The 16,365-nt window shown below is 35.4% G+C and overlaps 1 protein-coding gene across 1 annotated transcript in view; it reads left to right on the plus strand.

The window, feature by feature from the left end:
- TMTC2 (transmembrane O-mannosyltransferase targeting cadherins 2) overlaps nucleotides 1–16,365 on the plus strand; it is a 232,694-nt gene that overhangs the window by 177,274 nt on the left and 39,055 nt on the right. The window contains exon 9 of the mRNA XM_054277726.1: nucleotides 11,212–11,293. Coding sequence (XP_054133701.1) covers nucleotides 11,212–11,293 — 82 coding nt within the window. The remainder of the gene's footprint in view (nucleotides 1–11,211; nucleotides 11,294–16,365) is intronic.

A 16,365-nucleotide genomic window follows, 5' to 3' on the forward strand; every position in this document is an offset into this window, starting at 1 on the left:
ACATGCCTGAGCAAGGAGAAGAACTGTATACAGCTTTGAACCCTGAATACTGCACTATGATAGGAAATGAAATACCTTTCCTTTGTCTACACACACTTGCTTTCCTATACTTGCTCTGTGCCATAATTGTAGTCCATTCTCCTCACATTTCTTTGTTATTATTTCTTGACACTTTTGTCTTTATTACTGTTGCTTCTCATATTCATGGCAATATGTACAGATAGGTCTGATGTCCCTTCCATTGACCGCAGTGTAAGCTGAAAAGTTGGTGCTGATGTCCTATTGACTTTCAGGATTTCATAAACATATAGCAAGGAACATTAAGATAACAAAGTATTTACAGATGGCACAATATTTTTCTGATGGTTACTTCATTAATGCAAAATAAAGTTCCCTTATCTTTGATTTACTGAAAATTTGCATTAATTCAAATAAGTTCTTTAAACTACAGCTCTGAAAAAATATTCAACACAAAAATGGATGGAGAGATTTGGCAGTAAAATATGTGATTTTTCTCTCCATTTTGGTCACTTAATCAGTTGTGCAGGTTACTGTCTGCTCAGTAATTCACAAAATGAATTTTGTCCAGTTTCTGGCATACTGAACTGTCCTAGTATTAGTTCCCATCGCAAATTCATAATTGCTGTAACTGACATGCTTCCTGGAATTCTTCACAAACTTCCTTGGGATTCAGATTAGAGCTGCTCCCTTTGGTATAGTTATTTCAGCCCAATCCCAACATGAGCTACCTCTGTGATTTATTCTTCTATTTTCCTGCCTGGATTAATGATAATTTTCTCACAGCCTGTAAATTTAGGAAAGAGAAAAGCCTACTTCAGGTAGTTTTTGGATGTTAGAGATGTGTTAGAGGCTTCTTTGCTGTCTTCTGTTGGAATCAAACTTTTGAACTTTTTACAAACCCATTTCTGAATATAGGTACTGAGACAAAACTGTTAATAACACTTCTCTGTGTCTCGTTTCTAGGAGAGAAATGTGAGACTGCTGATGTAGTGAAAGGTGGATGTAGGTGCTAATATAGATAGGAGATTTCTCTGTCAGTGAAATTGGGGGTGTAAGGGAGGAGAGGAGGTAATTTCCAGACAAGTTCCTAAATTCCAGCCTAAGGCAATTCTAATATAAAACCCCCTAGTAAAGTCAGACCTGTAAAGTTCACAAATTCAGCTATGTTTTATTTCCTTACTTTGATTCCAATGAAGTGGCTTAATTTTAACCTCAGCTTTTCTGCCTTCTCAAGTCTGTTGCCAGTATTAATCTTACTGAAAGCAGCATCACACGGAATCAGAGAATCATTTAGGCTGGAAAAGATACAAGTAATGCCCAAATGGACTTGGGCATGCTGCTGTATATGCAGGAAAAACAGATCAGCTTAAGAGCTCCAGAGGAATAGCTAATGAATTTACAGTCTTGGTACCTAATATCATAAGTTACAAGAATTTCCTAGCTCCTATATTAGTTCATGTTATATGTTTATATCTAAGAATTACAGCTCACTAAGCTACAATTTTCTCGAAAATATGCTAGGACAGCATAATATAGTGGTTGAAAATCATGATTAGTAGCTCAGTTACTAGAATAATTGGAAAATAGCCAGTTGTCTGGGGCTTAGGTTTGTCCTTCTTTTATATTTTTGAAACGACATGTAGGTGTTTAGAACTGTAGTGCTTTAGCATTATGTGCTTTTCATGCCTGTAGCTTGTTAAGATGCTTAAATAGTGAGGAATTTATTTTTCAATGTGACATGTTAGTTAACATAGCCAATCTTCTGGTAGCTTCGTACCACAGCATCTGAGCCTCATCCCTTGCTTAGGTATTTTATTTCTATATTACAAAGAAAAGCATAATTTTTTGAAAGACTTTAAAATTGCATGGCTCTCAGCTTTAGGATAAAAATGAGTCTGTCAAAAATGACAGTGCTAGGTGATGCCTTGAGCATGTATTGTAATTTGTTTTCCATTATATGAGCAGACCTTCTAGAAGAGAAGGCATTGGCTGTCTTGCTAAAAAAATAATTTGCAAGTAAGGCTTTTAATTTTTTTTTCTTCTTCTCACTTTAGTAGTCCTAAAGAGAAGACTGAGAAACCCTCCCTCATAATGTCTGGCCTCTGCCATCAGTCAGTGGTTGATTATTACAGTAGCATGCTAGTCTGAGATGCTTTATTTCAATTACAAATAAATGTTTTCAAGTTTTGTTCTGTCTGTTTTGAGTGAAGTTGAGCCCACAAATGACCCTGCATAGTTTGCAGTAGTGGCTCTAATTGCTAAAATTCTTAGGGTCAGCATCATCTTGTAACATTTAGTGTGTCACCTCTAGGAATTACAGGCTTTGCTATATATCTCTGGAAGAAATTGCACAGTGTTTTTTTGCATTTTACATGGCTCCACACAGTGCTGTTAATCTCCTATTTTTTACTGGATTGGAAAACCACCCAAAATGCTGTAAGAAAAATTTACTTTGCCTTGTAAAATTTTGCTGACAGAACTCCAAGTATTAAATTCAGCAATAATCATCCTAGAAGATTCCCTGTAATATAAAATATTTTATTTTAAAATATTTTCTTCAAAAGGGGATTAGAAAAAGGCAGTCATAGACATGATAGAGACAGGCAGTGTTTTGGATTAATATAAAAGTAACAGATTATGACATTCAAGTATCAATGTTGAAGTTTAGTACTTTTCTTAAGTTTTGAAATAATTGTTTCTCAGTGAGTGACCATATTTTTCCTGCAGTTGATTGTTGCTTATGCTTCTGACAAACAGAAGTCCAGTGAGGTATCCTGACATTTTTGGTTAGTTGTGAAATTACTCATAGTGCTGCTATCAAATACCCTACAGTATTCAGTAATTGGTGTAGTGCTTGACTGTCATCTCAAAATAAATATAAACAAATGAAAACATGGAAATATATAGAAGATAGGAAAAACAGAAAAGCATGGGACAGTAGGGGAAAAGAAGAATGGTGTAGATGAATAGATTGATTCAACATTTACATTTCCTGTAATTACTCGCTGCTGATGTTTCAGCACAGGAAGGAAATTTGCATTTCTGTTGGAAAAATGTGTCATATTGTCATCTTTAATGTCACTGGTTCATTGCTACTTTTTTTCTGTCTCTCTAGCTTTACACAAATGGGAAGGATGCAGGAATGAGGGAGAACAGTTATGATGTCAAAAGAATCATGACTGTCTGTAAGAAATAGCAAATTGAAATGCTCTGTTAAATCTAGTCATGATCTTCCAGAACAGTTTCTTCTTTCAGTAATCAACTCCTTTAAAGCAAACAAAAATATTTTCAGTAATACTTAGGGGGCCAATAAATGCCTACACATAGAGAAATCTTTAATTAGTGAAAAGGCATTTTCTGAACAGGTCAATTTAATTAGATCAGGAAAACTCCTTGGTATTTCATTTTGGAAAACCATATCCCTTGGCCATTAGTACTGCTTCTAGGAAGATTTTTTTTTTAAATGAAAATTGGATATTTCAGGTAAAGTCACAGCATGACAATATAAAAATGACATTGAATCCATGAGAATGCCTTGCCTGAGAAATCAAGTTAAGCCAACCAATAGCCATTACTGTTTTTCTGTCTTGTGTTCAGTTTGTCTTTGGAGCCTAGCATAGACACTATGAGCTTTCTGGACACTTGAAATCCCTTGGGGGTTAAAATTGATATGTGCACAGTTTGTATTTAGTTCTGAGTTTGCAAAATGTGAGTTGTTTTAATTTTTGTTTCCAGCTTACAAGCAATTCACTTGTAGCGGCTAGAAGGAAGGGGTTTTCCTCTTCAGCGGGAAAAATCAGGTTTACTGACTTCAGAAGTGTGGGCCCTTTTTAAAAAGGTTTGGTTATCTGGTGTATCTGGAGCTTTAACACATCCAGTCTGAATGACAGGATTTCCGAACTACAGAAATTTCAATAGCTGACATCTATTGAGCTTGTATTTCTTCAGAGGCTGGCGGTGTGCCAGAAGTATTGCATCCATAGATATACTTTCCAGTCCCCTTAGGACATGTGTTAGGCTGCATGCCAGCTGTAATAGAATTAATTGTAAAACAGAATATTTTCATTTAAATATACCATATCTGTCTAGTTCATAAATGACTCTGGAACAGGTATTTAGGCATGTAACCCCTCAGTAACCTCCTTCAGGGATCTCATCTTTGGTATCGTGTTTCTAACTTCCTGTAGACAGGAAAGAGGGAGCCCTAAACTTCTCACTTTACTCAACATAAATTTAAAGCTTGTTACAGAGAACATCACTGACACAGAATGAACTGCTTTCATGAAAGAATCACAGCCTGCTTTGGGTTTGGAAGCAACCTTAAAAATCATCTAGTTCTAATGCACCAAAAGAGAGGTCTTTTTTGTTTTATTACATGGTTGAATAAAGCTGCTGTAGTTATGCTATGCGTAGTAATTTTGTCAGGAATTGTGAAAAAATAGGCCAAATTTAGCTTAGAGAAATTCACAGGACTCAGTGAAGACAGCATGTGAAAATACTGAATTTATATTCTACTCACTGGCCAGTGAAATGTGAGTAGATATTAATACATTTCTTTATCAGAAAATATAAAATGTGGTTTAAGACTGAACAGATAACCTGGAAATTTATTTCACATTTAATTACATATTTTTAATGCAAAATGGTCAAAGCTTAATGACTGAAGTGAGTATTTCAATATGGGTCTAGGCAGTAAATAAATCACGAGGTATAGAATGAAATCCATTCATTAAAAGTTTACTTAAGACTTTACAGAATATTTCTTGGTTCCAACAGTGATGTAATGAAGTAAATTCCTTCTAGACCTAAAGTTACCCCAAAAGAAAACACTAAAAATAGATGCACTATTTAAAAATACCACCAAACAAAAAACCCACCACAACAGAACAACCAAATAAAAAATCCTCCAAGGGGAAAAAATTTACGCCTACATTTCTTTTCTGTATTGGTTTGAATACTTTAATAGAACAAGAATTATTTTGGTGATAGGAGACACGTAAACCAAGAAAATGGATGTGAAATAGCTTTAATATATATTATTGATTAATTTGATACATAATACTTGAAAAAATACCACCTTAATAGTGTGTCTCAGTCATGTCCCAAGCCAGTGAAGTTTTGAGCTGTGCTTTAATTTCTAGATCTGTGTGTCAGTTCCCATGCAGGCGTGTCACATTCCAAAATGCTTAAGGTCCAGTAAATTCCCACCAAAGTCAATGGGCACTGCTTCAATCTCAACCCTCTGGTTTTCATGCCCTTAATTATCACTGCAGATGTATACTCAAGAACACAGTTTGTTACTATTCTCTCAATTAACCTTGGCTCACAGAAGAATCATACTGACTTCGGTAGTATCTCAGTGAAGCTAGTAGATGGATTTTTACTCAAAAAAATTCTGCATGTGTTTGAAGGAGGGCTAATGTTATATATTAAGATGTAATTGAACCTCATAAGGTGCAAATAGAAGATGAAACTACAAGAGGTTGGATGGTCTTGATTCTACCAAGGCTTATTTCCAAAAGCAACGAGGTTATATACTGGGTTGTGCATGCAGTATACAATGTACGGGATTGTGCATGTGAGGGCCCTGGTCCAGTGAAAAGACTGGGGAGGAGAAGGTTAGTCATGACCGTTATGTGTCACACTGGACAACAACAAGAAAGTTGCTCCACATTTATTATAAAATTTAATAAACGGTGAATTATTTTGAATTGGTAGATAAAGATTTATAGTGTAATTTCCTCCAGAGCAGTCCAGTTCATGCTCCCATACACTGAGATGGCTTCTCTCCCATGTTTGATTGTTACTATTTTATTTTAATAAAGATGAGATGAAAAGGCAGGATTTGTCTCCTGACTGCACAGGAAGGATAGAAACTGAGATAAATTTTAGACTTTTGATGTTAATAATCCAAGTCCTGTATATTTCAGTTGGTCTAGCATTTCACATACAAATTATGGTACAAGATATTTGTGTTGTAATTCAGAGTGAAGAGGGAAGAGTTAGAAATAACAGCAAAATGAAGGGGAAAAAAAAGGATCCCTTTAGCTACTAAATGCTAAATATTAAAGTTGTTTTTGAACTACTGATATTTAAACCTGGGGTGGCAAGCTTGCCTATGTCAATGACATCATTGTAAGGTGCAATGCTATAGTTCCTGTTTCATTAGTCCAGCTAAGTAAAAACATTTGAAGAATGTATTACTAATTTACTCAGCATCACACCATTTGAGTTTTGCCTCCCAACTTTTGTGAGGCAAAAGGAACTGGTTATGAAAGAGGATATGCAGGTCTGCAATAACTTAAAGAAACATGGAAAGGAAGTTACCGGTTCAGTTCCAACTTTTTTACTATCACTGAATAGTCTGTGACTTTAAAATGTCCTAGAGAGGAAGAAAAAAAGCATGTAACATAATACTTGTTTTTCTCTATCAATGTGCACATTTTAATCAAACTTCCATTAATAAATCTTTTCATAATTCAATCTGTTTTATTAAAAATGTGAATGCTAGCCAAAAAAACCCAAACAAAACAGATGTGGAGGGTGACAGTCAACTGCATTTGTAGCATAAATTAAGTTCTTTATGCAATCACCTTATTACCAGTTAAAGTTGGTAAAACTATATTGAAGAATGAAGTCTGTGTCCTACTGGCGAAACCCTCCTAAGTTTTGAAGAATGATGAATATTTATGTCATATAAAGTTGGTTCAAATTGCAGAGACCACCTAATTTGTTGCACCACCTTACTGGTTGCCACTGTGTCATCATAGTTTCCACAGGAGGGTTATTCAGAGCTGCTCAGCTGTATTAGTCTTTCCCAGTTTTACTACCATTGCAGGGTCCCTGGGCCTCCAGCAGCCTGAAGTACAACAGCTGCCTCAACATGAATTTGGCAGAGTTAATGAGAAAAGTGAGGAAAAAAAAAAATTGGGGTGGATATCAAAATGCTAGTTTTGTCCTCAGCTTTTTAATATTTTAGGAATAAATACAGTCTTCTACTAATGAATGAACTGCCCTTAGCTGGCTTTCTTTCACTTGTTTTGGTAATCATAACAAAAATTTACATTTCATTTGTAAGAAAGCTGAATGTCTGACCATATTAGCAAGTACAGATATATTGTTTTGGTCTCTAGGGAAGAAGCAACCAATAAAATAAAAAATCTCTTGCAGTCAACTGCAAAGAACTGGTCTTAAAAATCATGTTCCTGAAATGATATTTAAACAATTAACAGTTTGTTTTCCAAAACTGCAAGCACCCAGCCATTCTGATTTAGAGTCTGTGTGATCTGTGGAGAGTGAGGTATTTCTGAAAGCCAGGACAACTTATGTGTTAGGTTATAAGAGCCCTGTATTACTAACCTGCAATTTTAATTTTTTTTTTCATTTTTAATTTCTTGATATTGCTGGAAGATGGTAAGCAGGGGCAATTCATCTATATTTGGGCATGAGACAGGGGGGAGGGGGACTGGTGTTTTCTTTATTAATGGAAAACTCCAGGAAGCTTGTCCTCATTATATGCTTTAGGTCCAGATGCAGTAAGGCAAATATCAGCCAGTGTTCCAAATCAATTATTAAAGTGTCTTCATCATGTTCAAGTTCTTTTCTTCAGCAAGGAGATTGGCATTGATTGTTTTATGATTCTGTCTTGTTAGTCTCTGCACTGTTAGTCTCTGGAAAGCCATAAATATGCCAGTACCTCTGTGCAGAGGATCTCCATTAGGGCTTGGGCTGGGACCACCCACTCATTTCTCCAGAGCAGACCAGTAGCTGTCATAGAGCACCTTTTCATTAGCTCCTGACCTGGACTCAATGTAAATAGTGACAAAGAGGAGAAAGGTATTTTCTATCCCATTATTAATCCTCAGGGCTGTCAAGTTTTTTCATTACAATTTATTAATAACTTCTTTATCCTTCAAATAAGTCTGCTATCATGCTGTTGTAAACTTAGTTTTTTGCTTTGTAAAATTGCCAGAGCATGTAATTATGCATATATGACTACAAACCCTGCTGCTAGAAATTGGGAGGTTACCAGTGGCTCTCAATTCTTGCCTTTGTATGGGTCAATACATGTAACAGTGAGCATGCACACCAAATGCCTTTCTGTCCCAAATCAGTAGTTTTCAGCTTTCAGCTGTTTAAACAATTATTTGGATTTTCTTAAAAAGTTATAATTTTATTCCCTTACACCATCTGTTTTATTTAACACTGAGAACATACAGTGGGAAAGGAACAGTGACAGGATTACTGTCAAGTAAACTACACAGTGTCTGCATTCTGTTGAGTAGTTAAGATGTATATTGGATAATTGAAACAAATTGATAAATACTAAGTTTTTATTGTGAAATAGCCTGATTCTGTCAAGTGGTTGTATTTTACATATTTTGTCACAAAAAGTAATGTGTATTAAATCTATGCTGAGGTATTGACATTTTAGCAGTGGACTGCATTAAAGAGGACATTATTGCTGGTGTGATGCAAGGTTCCTCACAATGCCAGTCTGCAAGAAAACACTTTTATTCGTTTTTTAAAATAATTTTTGTCAAATGTGGATAAATGAAAGTGATGGTCAGCATGAACAAACAGAGTTGTTGATGTTTTTAATCAGATAACTTTATGTCTTGATGGATGTAATTTAAGCTTTTTCTCTCCTTTATCTGTGAAATGACCACTTGAGCCTGTAAATAGCACAGTTCTTTTGATGTTATGTATGCTGGCACCTGTCATCACTGTGTATTGTAGGTCTCCTGACTAGCCTGAACTTGAGTGCAGTATGCCATTTGGAAAGTGCCAAAAAGTGTAGAGCAGTCATGTATTTTTGGTGATTATAGTAAATAAAAATTAATCATGTTTGACAAATGTTTGTGGCCTTCTAATTCTGTAGGTAGAAGCTACAATTTTGTGACTGTATTTAATGAACTGTGCTTTGATATTCTAGAAATAGCCACAAAGTGCAACCGGCTAAAACTAATTAATGTTGGTCTGTTAAAAAAGGCAATTATGCAAAATCTGTAGATGTTCATTCTGTCAGTATTAATGATACATATGCTTAGTGCCTCTCATTTTGAAGCCTCAAAGCTAGACTTAGATAAGCCATTGTAACTTTTACCAGACCAGAAATTGCCAGCCTTAGACTTAAATGTGAAAAATTGAGTGTTCGATTATCACCACACCCTGCCAGTTGCTTAAATTGATAATTTTTTTTCATCATTTTTTGTTCTTAACTATAGTTACATGCTATTTTAAAAAACTGTAATATATATATATATATATATATATAAAATAAATGTCACTACTGCACTAGTAAAAGAGGAAAAATCAGTCTGGGTTATGTGTCATATGGGTTTTTGCTTTGGGATTTTTCTTTATGGGTTTGTTTTGTTGCTTGTAGTTTGGGTATTTTTATAAAGCAGGATGGGCCACTGCAGTATAAGATAGTGTACTCTAACATGTAATTGCACCATTTGGTTGATAGGAACTTTGTGCCATATGGATTTGGCTTTAAGGAATGTGGGTTTACCAAAGAAAGGTCACTAAAAAATAAGGCTGAATTCTTACCCCAATGAACATTCATTCTGTGAAACTAGAGTCCTGTAAATGGTAAGCCTGCTCGTATCTCTGCCACGATGCTCTCTTGAAATGTGACCTCTGTGTTGGTTTTGGTGGAACCTGGTCTTCATATGGTTTTTGGTGTGCTGTACAACTTCCTTCACTCTATTTTATTGTCTCTAAGACCCCTGAGGGAAATACTGAGAATCTAAGGCAGCTGTAATCATGAACAGACCTCATTATTATTCCTATGTTAACTTGTGGGATAGTGCAGGATGTGTGCCATGTCTGTTTCCAGACCACAAAACTTGAGAAGGCCTATATGGTTGTATCTGTGAAATCACACTCAAGGCAACTTGAGAGGTGCAGACCACAATGCCTTTCTTGCACAGGGGTTAAGCTTAACTGTTCTTGATTCTGCAGGCTGCCTATTTTATAGCACAAACCACAGCAGCTAATTTTGTGGGGATAGGGATAAACAGGTCACAGGTGTCTTACTGAATATGTGAAAGTGATTTGTGTTTGAGTATCAGACTAGACTAATCCAATATCACTGTTTTTTCAAGAATAATGGCCACTAATGGATCTGCTCTGGCTCTTCTATACCATAATGGGAGTATAGTGAATTGGTGATTCTAGTGATAAGGAATTATCTCTGTCTCATAAGATGTCTATTCTTTTTATCAGTTTATTCTTTTTATCAGTTCTGTTAGGCTTAGTTTGGTTGGTGTTGGGTTTTTTTTTCCCTGACCAATTGTCGTACCTTTAACCATTGTCTTTAAAAATTTCCGTTTCTATTACAGCTGTTTTATGGTTTTCAGAATTGATTTCTGATAAAATCCGACTTCCCATATTAAAATCAGAAATACTTTTTTTAAACTTTCAACATTAAACCCTAAATTACTTTCTATTTATTTACTTTCCTTTGTGGTAACTTTACCTTTGGCTGTGTATATACTGTTATTTAGGATACAAGGCAAAGAAATGGAGCTGCATCAGGGGACATTTAGAATGGATATTAGGCAAAGGTTTTTCACTGCTAAGGTCACTGGGAAGTGGTTACAGCACCCAGCCTGTCAGAGCTCAAGAAGTATCTGGAAAACACTTGGTCATGTGGTTTTAGGTAGTCCTGAGAGGAGCAGGGAGTGGGAGTGAATGATATTTATGGGTCCTTTCCAACATGAGAACTTCTAGGATTCTTTAATTTCATAGAACCATAACATGCCTTCCCTCCCCCACCCTGCACTGACTTTTTTTTAAAAGCATGACTAAAGCTCTCTCCGAGTTTCTCTCTGACTTTAGCTTGGGTAAGTGTGATGCTTGTCCAGAAAAGTAGCATGGAACTGATATGCACTCCAAAGCCCTTTGCAATACTTTTTGCAATATGTTTCTACCAGTTCCTTACTTCTTGGACATTGATGAGGTTGGATACATTTCTTCCTCAGTCTGGAGATCTGCACCATAAAGTAGCTGACCACAAAACTTACTGTAGCACTTAAACATTTGTATTTTTTTGGTTTAAAGCCTAGTGATAATAGTAGTTTTTTTTCAGCAGTGCCTGAAATTTTGAAATTTTTTGCAGGACAGGATTGTCCAGGGTGACACACTGTTAAAATAATTTCACCCCTGTTTTTTTTTTTTTAGGGACGCAAGAGTGAGGCAGAGAAATACTTCATGAAGGCTATTCAGCTGGATCCCACCAAAGGAAACTGCTACATGCATTATGGTATGTTTCAGATAGATAGGATTTCAACATGTATTCCAGGCTTGCTGTTAATCTCTCCAAGTGATTAAAGATTTGAGAAGTTCTTCTGGCAAAACATCTTCTTTAAAAGGAAAGAAACTAATCTACCGTATATTACTTCATTACCATTTTTCCATCACTGTAGAAGAGGAGGTGAAGATTTTCGTATTTTGCGTCACTTTCCTGCTATGAGAGGAATTTCTGTATTGCTGCCTCTCTGGGAAAGAACAAAGGTGACTCTTGCCATATGTCAAAGTTTCATGGCCTGGAATATTATTGTTAACAGTTTTGGCCTGACTTCACTGATTGTTAGTGGGTGGGCAATCAGAAATTTTACTTTAGTGTGTGTGAGTTCCGTATATTGAAGTCTCTTACAGGCCTTACATCTACCTCCTTCCCACCACCTTCTTGGCTTGAAATGGCTAAGTATTACAAAAGGTTTTGACAAGTTGGCTGTATCTTTCCTTTTACACCATGCATGTTGCATACAGCACACAGTTAATTTGAGGTATCTTTGTAACTTTGGGTTGTTTTTGCTAGATGTGCAAAAAACACTTCCAGATGTGTTTAGTTCTCAGGGAACCAAAATTATTTATCTTTATAGACTAATTCTTAATATATTTTAAAGCTGGTAATGGATAAATCTTAAAATGCAGGCTATGTTGTGCCAGTTGGAACACAGAAAGCACTTTGTAAGTTTTGTCTTAGTTTAGGAAGAAGGTAGGGAAGTACAAAGCACACTATATATATATATATATATATATATATATATATATATATATCTTTGTATATTATTTTCATTTCTCTTCTGTTCTTACTGGTAAAGTAAATAAAAAGGAGTGGGTAAGAGGGAAAATAAATCTCACATAGTAACCATGTTTTTACTCTGTGATATCTTTGAACTGCTCATATATTGTATCATTGGGCCTATGCAGTATGAAATTCTGTATATTAGATTCCTAGAATCAACATTTGGACTTAGAACATGTCATTGTATTTAAATTAATGTAGCTCAGTGCTGCATTATTTTGCATTATGAAACATTACAGTTCAAAGACTTGTCTTCTCTTTATGCCTGTACAAGTAAAGATGATAGGGATATTTGTGCATGTAAACCCTATTATTTCAATTGGATGTGAGTATCGTGTCTATCTCAAGACAATTGGTAAAAGTTACAGCTGATGGTTTCTTGAAATCCTACTCAAACCCCTTCCAGCTTTTGTTACTAAGAAAGCTGCCCTCAATTATTAAGAAATCTTTGCATACAAATTCAGTGGCTGGTCTCAACAGTCCATCTCAGCAAATGATGTTAGGATTTAGTGTATTTTATTATACGTCTAGAACTTTTTTTCTTTTTCACTCATTACTCATCAACTTGCTTGTCCTTTCCTGCAATATTCCCTCTGTCCCATTTTCAAGTATCCTATAAACTAAAAGCATGGTTATTCAAATCATCATTCATGTCTGACATATTGACTTCTTCATTACCAGATTACAATATTAACGTGGTGTGTTATTTCCTAATTAAGATTATTTCCTAAAAACATGGGAAAATTTTTCCTTTATGGTGTACCAGGTTCAAAAAGTGAGTTCTGTCATTGTGCAGAGGTGATAATCAACATAAGCAAGGTTCTACTCAGCAGATTAGGAGAGAAGGGTGAAATTCAGTCAGTGTTTGGAATAACAGCATAGTGAAATGGATGCTGAAGGGCAGCAGACACAAGAAGATTCTCTTTAACAGCCACTAGGTCTTGGAGCATTATACCCAGCGAGCTCTTCTGAATGAGTGTGAAATCTTTTCACAATATAACTTCTGATCATCTCACTGGTTCAGTGATGTTATTCTACATTTATATCAAAGTAGCTATGAGGAAGGTATGGTCTACTTCTGCTTGTTTCTTGTGTCTGTGTAGTACAGCTGGTCTCAAATCCTTGTCGCTTTGGCACAGAACTTTATAAAATGTAAACTAAATTATCCTTGCTTTTTCTTTCTTTTCTTCCTTGCTTTATTTCTCTTCTCTTTTCCACCTATTTCTGTAATAATGAGGGCTGTGTACTGTGTGTTACCAGGGGCATTCCAAATAATCCATTGGAATCTCAGTGAACACTTCAAGCTTTACCTCTCCATCTCATTAATTTGTTCCAGCACCTTGTCACAGGTACATTCTACATCCTGGGGAAATACATTCATATTTTGCATGTAAATCTTAGAGATTACTTTTTTTCCTCAGCAGAAGATGTTGAGATGAGAGAATAAAGTAGTTGGCATCAGTCCTAAAAAAACACATACTTCACAAAGCAGCCAAATGAAAAGAGTGGTCAGCTGGGACATGACAGGGTGTTGATGGAGTAGCAGGAATAAATGGACTGAAGATTTTCTTGGATCATGGATTGCATGCACTTATAATTTTTGCTTCAAGGTTCTGCAGATGTTCTTTTTGACTTCTAACCTTCTGGACTTTTCTTGGAGCTATGAGAAAAACTGTCAATATGCTGTATCATTTAAGAGGCTTACCTTTGTATTATAATGTGCTTTAATTCAAGCCGTAAGCCAAAGCTATTTTTAGGTGTGACTTGGTGCAGGAGGCAGCTTACTTAATCACATGAAAATTTGGAGGGAGTGGAACAGTTTCATGGTTTCTCCTTGAAATATACCACCACAGCATGTTTCTCTGCTCAAGCTGGCATTACAATTAGTTTTCTATAGGTACTTGGCTGACTTTGGGTTTAAGGGGATTTAAGTTTTAAGCAGTGTTTCCCAGACTCATTATGTTTGAAGATGTCTGAAGGGAAAAATAGTGCAAAAGCTGAAGATATATAAATCCCTGTAGACTGCTGTCATGATGCCACTTCATTGGACATAAGGGGAAGGGCTTTCTTTTTAGTCCTCTCTCAGATGGAAATGCAGGCTGCTGCTCACCTGACCACCTTTCTTTTGCCCTTCTTGCTTTCTACCTCTCATATGTCAGTTATCTGAACATCTGAACTTGGTGCAAAACCATTACATCCTACAAATACATGAGGGTTGATGAGTGATTTGCTGCAAGCTGCTCAGGTGCACAGTATGCTACACCTCACAGATGGAAGAGAGAAAATTCTCATGAATCAGGAAGAAGAAAAAGTGAGTGATGAAGCGCCAATACTTTTTTTTTCACAATATACACATTTTTGAACTAGAAAACTAGAGAAATTTTTTTGGATACTGAGTTTGTATGCTTCTGTAAGATTTGAGGCTTTTAATTGGATATTTTTAATACACATTTTCTAAAGATTGCCTAGAATGAACATTTATGACTAAAAGAGGTCAAACTTAATATTTATTTGTTTTTAAATTTCCATTTCTTTTTGTGGGAAAGTTTTCTTCAAACTGACATACCCGCATCTACTCAAGGTATTGGCAGTCATGCATCCCCCTCTATTTTGAACATTTAACTCAAGTAGGCCATTTTGAATCCTGCAAGATCTTGGTAATGTTGTTTATCAACAGATTTATGACATAATTGAAGTGGTCTCCATGGACTGTTGATTCTTCCTGAGCTACTTGCCTCGATGAAATGAAAGGGATGAATCTAAGTGTCTGTCTGAGAAACCACAAAGAGGTACCTATGAACTAAACAAGTTAAAAGGAACTGTCTTCTAAATATTTTAAGAACATAATGGCATCTAAAGAATCAGTACATCAAATTTGTCAACAGATGTGCCCAACATAGGAATGTTCGGTCAGGTCAGACAAGTGCCCTTAAGGCTCAGAGACTTATGTAATTTTGGATATTTTGGATGTATGATGTAATTTTGGATATAGTATTTGGATGTATGACAAAGGAGATGAAGGTCTCTATTTCTGTCTGCACCGAGCCTATCTCAGGAGAAGCTGAAGAAAGATTATGTATAAAATCTGTCAGTGCACAGAGATGAGGTGCATTTCAAACAGTGACATACTTATGTGCTCATCTTTTCTAAAAAAAAAAAAAAAAATTCTTCAGTAAGTAGGATGCAGTGTAATTGAGGAGTTTGAAATTGTTGAAGCTTTCTGTACTAGCTTTTCCTTAAATGAAAAACACCATAAATCCACAGTGATATTTGTTGTATAAAGAGTTTATCACCAGGAGTATGATTTCATTTATAATTTGCTGTTTAAAAACAAAAATAAAAAATAATAATCATAAAAACCACACCAAGCAAAAAACAACAAAACAAGCAAAAAACCTCCACCAAAAAAAAAAAAACACCAAAAAATCCCCAAACCAACAAACCCCTCAAAAACCACTAAAGTGGATTTCATTTTACTTGTCTGCTAAAAATAGGTTTTGCCTATATGCCTCTTAACTTGCATATAGTGGCCTTTCTCCAAAATGATGAAAATGGAGTGGGGAATAAAGCAAAGAGAAAAAGAAGGAGTAAGATTTCAAGATAAATGTTTGTAGAGGTCCCTTCTCCCTTATATTTGTAATGTCTTCATTGCAATAGAAAAGTCTAGAACCCAACAGGATTTTCAAATTAACTCTGTTTTATTAATAGCTGTTGACACCTCCTTTTAAAATAGTTTCCTTTGAATAATACATTGTTTCTAATAAGCCTAAATTGTTTAAAGATTCCTTTTTCATTATAAAAATGGATTATTCTCATTATAATAATTATGCATTCAATTAATTTGGCAGTTCACATTCATCATTTGCCTTTTTAAGTGCATTCCCAGTTAGAGGTGTAAAACAAAAAGAGACTTTCAGATTACATAAAACTGAAGTGTATTAGCTATGTCCTCATTGAACTAGGAACAGATTAATGTATTCCCAAATACATTTTTGTTTTAATATTGTCTTTCACTTTTGAATTTGTGATTATTTAGGAGTTGTTTTTATAGATTTTCTTACATTATCTGTTTCTTTTTAAGCATGTTTAACTTCTTAACTGCCTATTTTATTGTTTTTAAATTTCATCATCATCTTTCTAATCACTGTTTCTGCAAAGGGCTCTTAGCCCTTTTTGATACCTAAATTTATGAGCACTTTGCATTTGTCTTACTTCCAAAGATGACTGCTTTACCACTCCTGTGT

Source organism: Melozone crissalis, unplaced genomic scaffold (assembly GCF_028551555.1).
Source record: "Melozone crissalis strain CALT ecotype California unplaced genomic scaffold, PUWL_Pcris_2 ptg000004l_1, whole genome shotgun sequence".
NCBI classification, from domain to species: domain Eukaryota; kingdom Metazoa; phylum Chordata; class Aves; order Passeriformes; family Passerellidae; genus Melozone; species Melozone crissalis.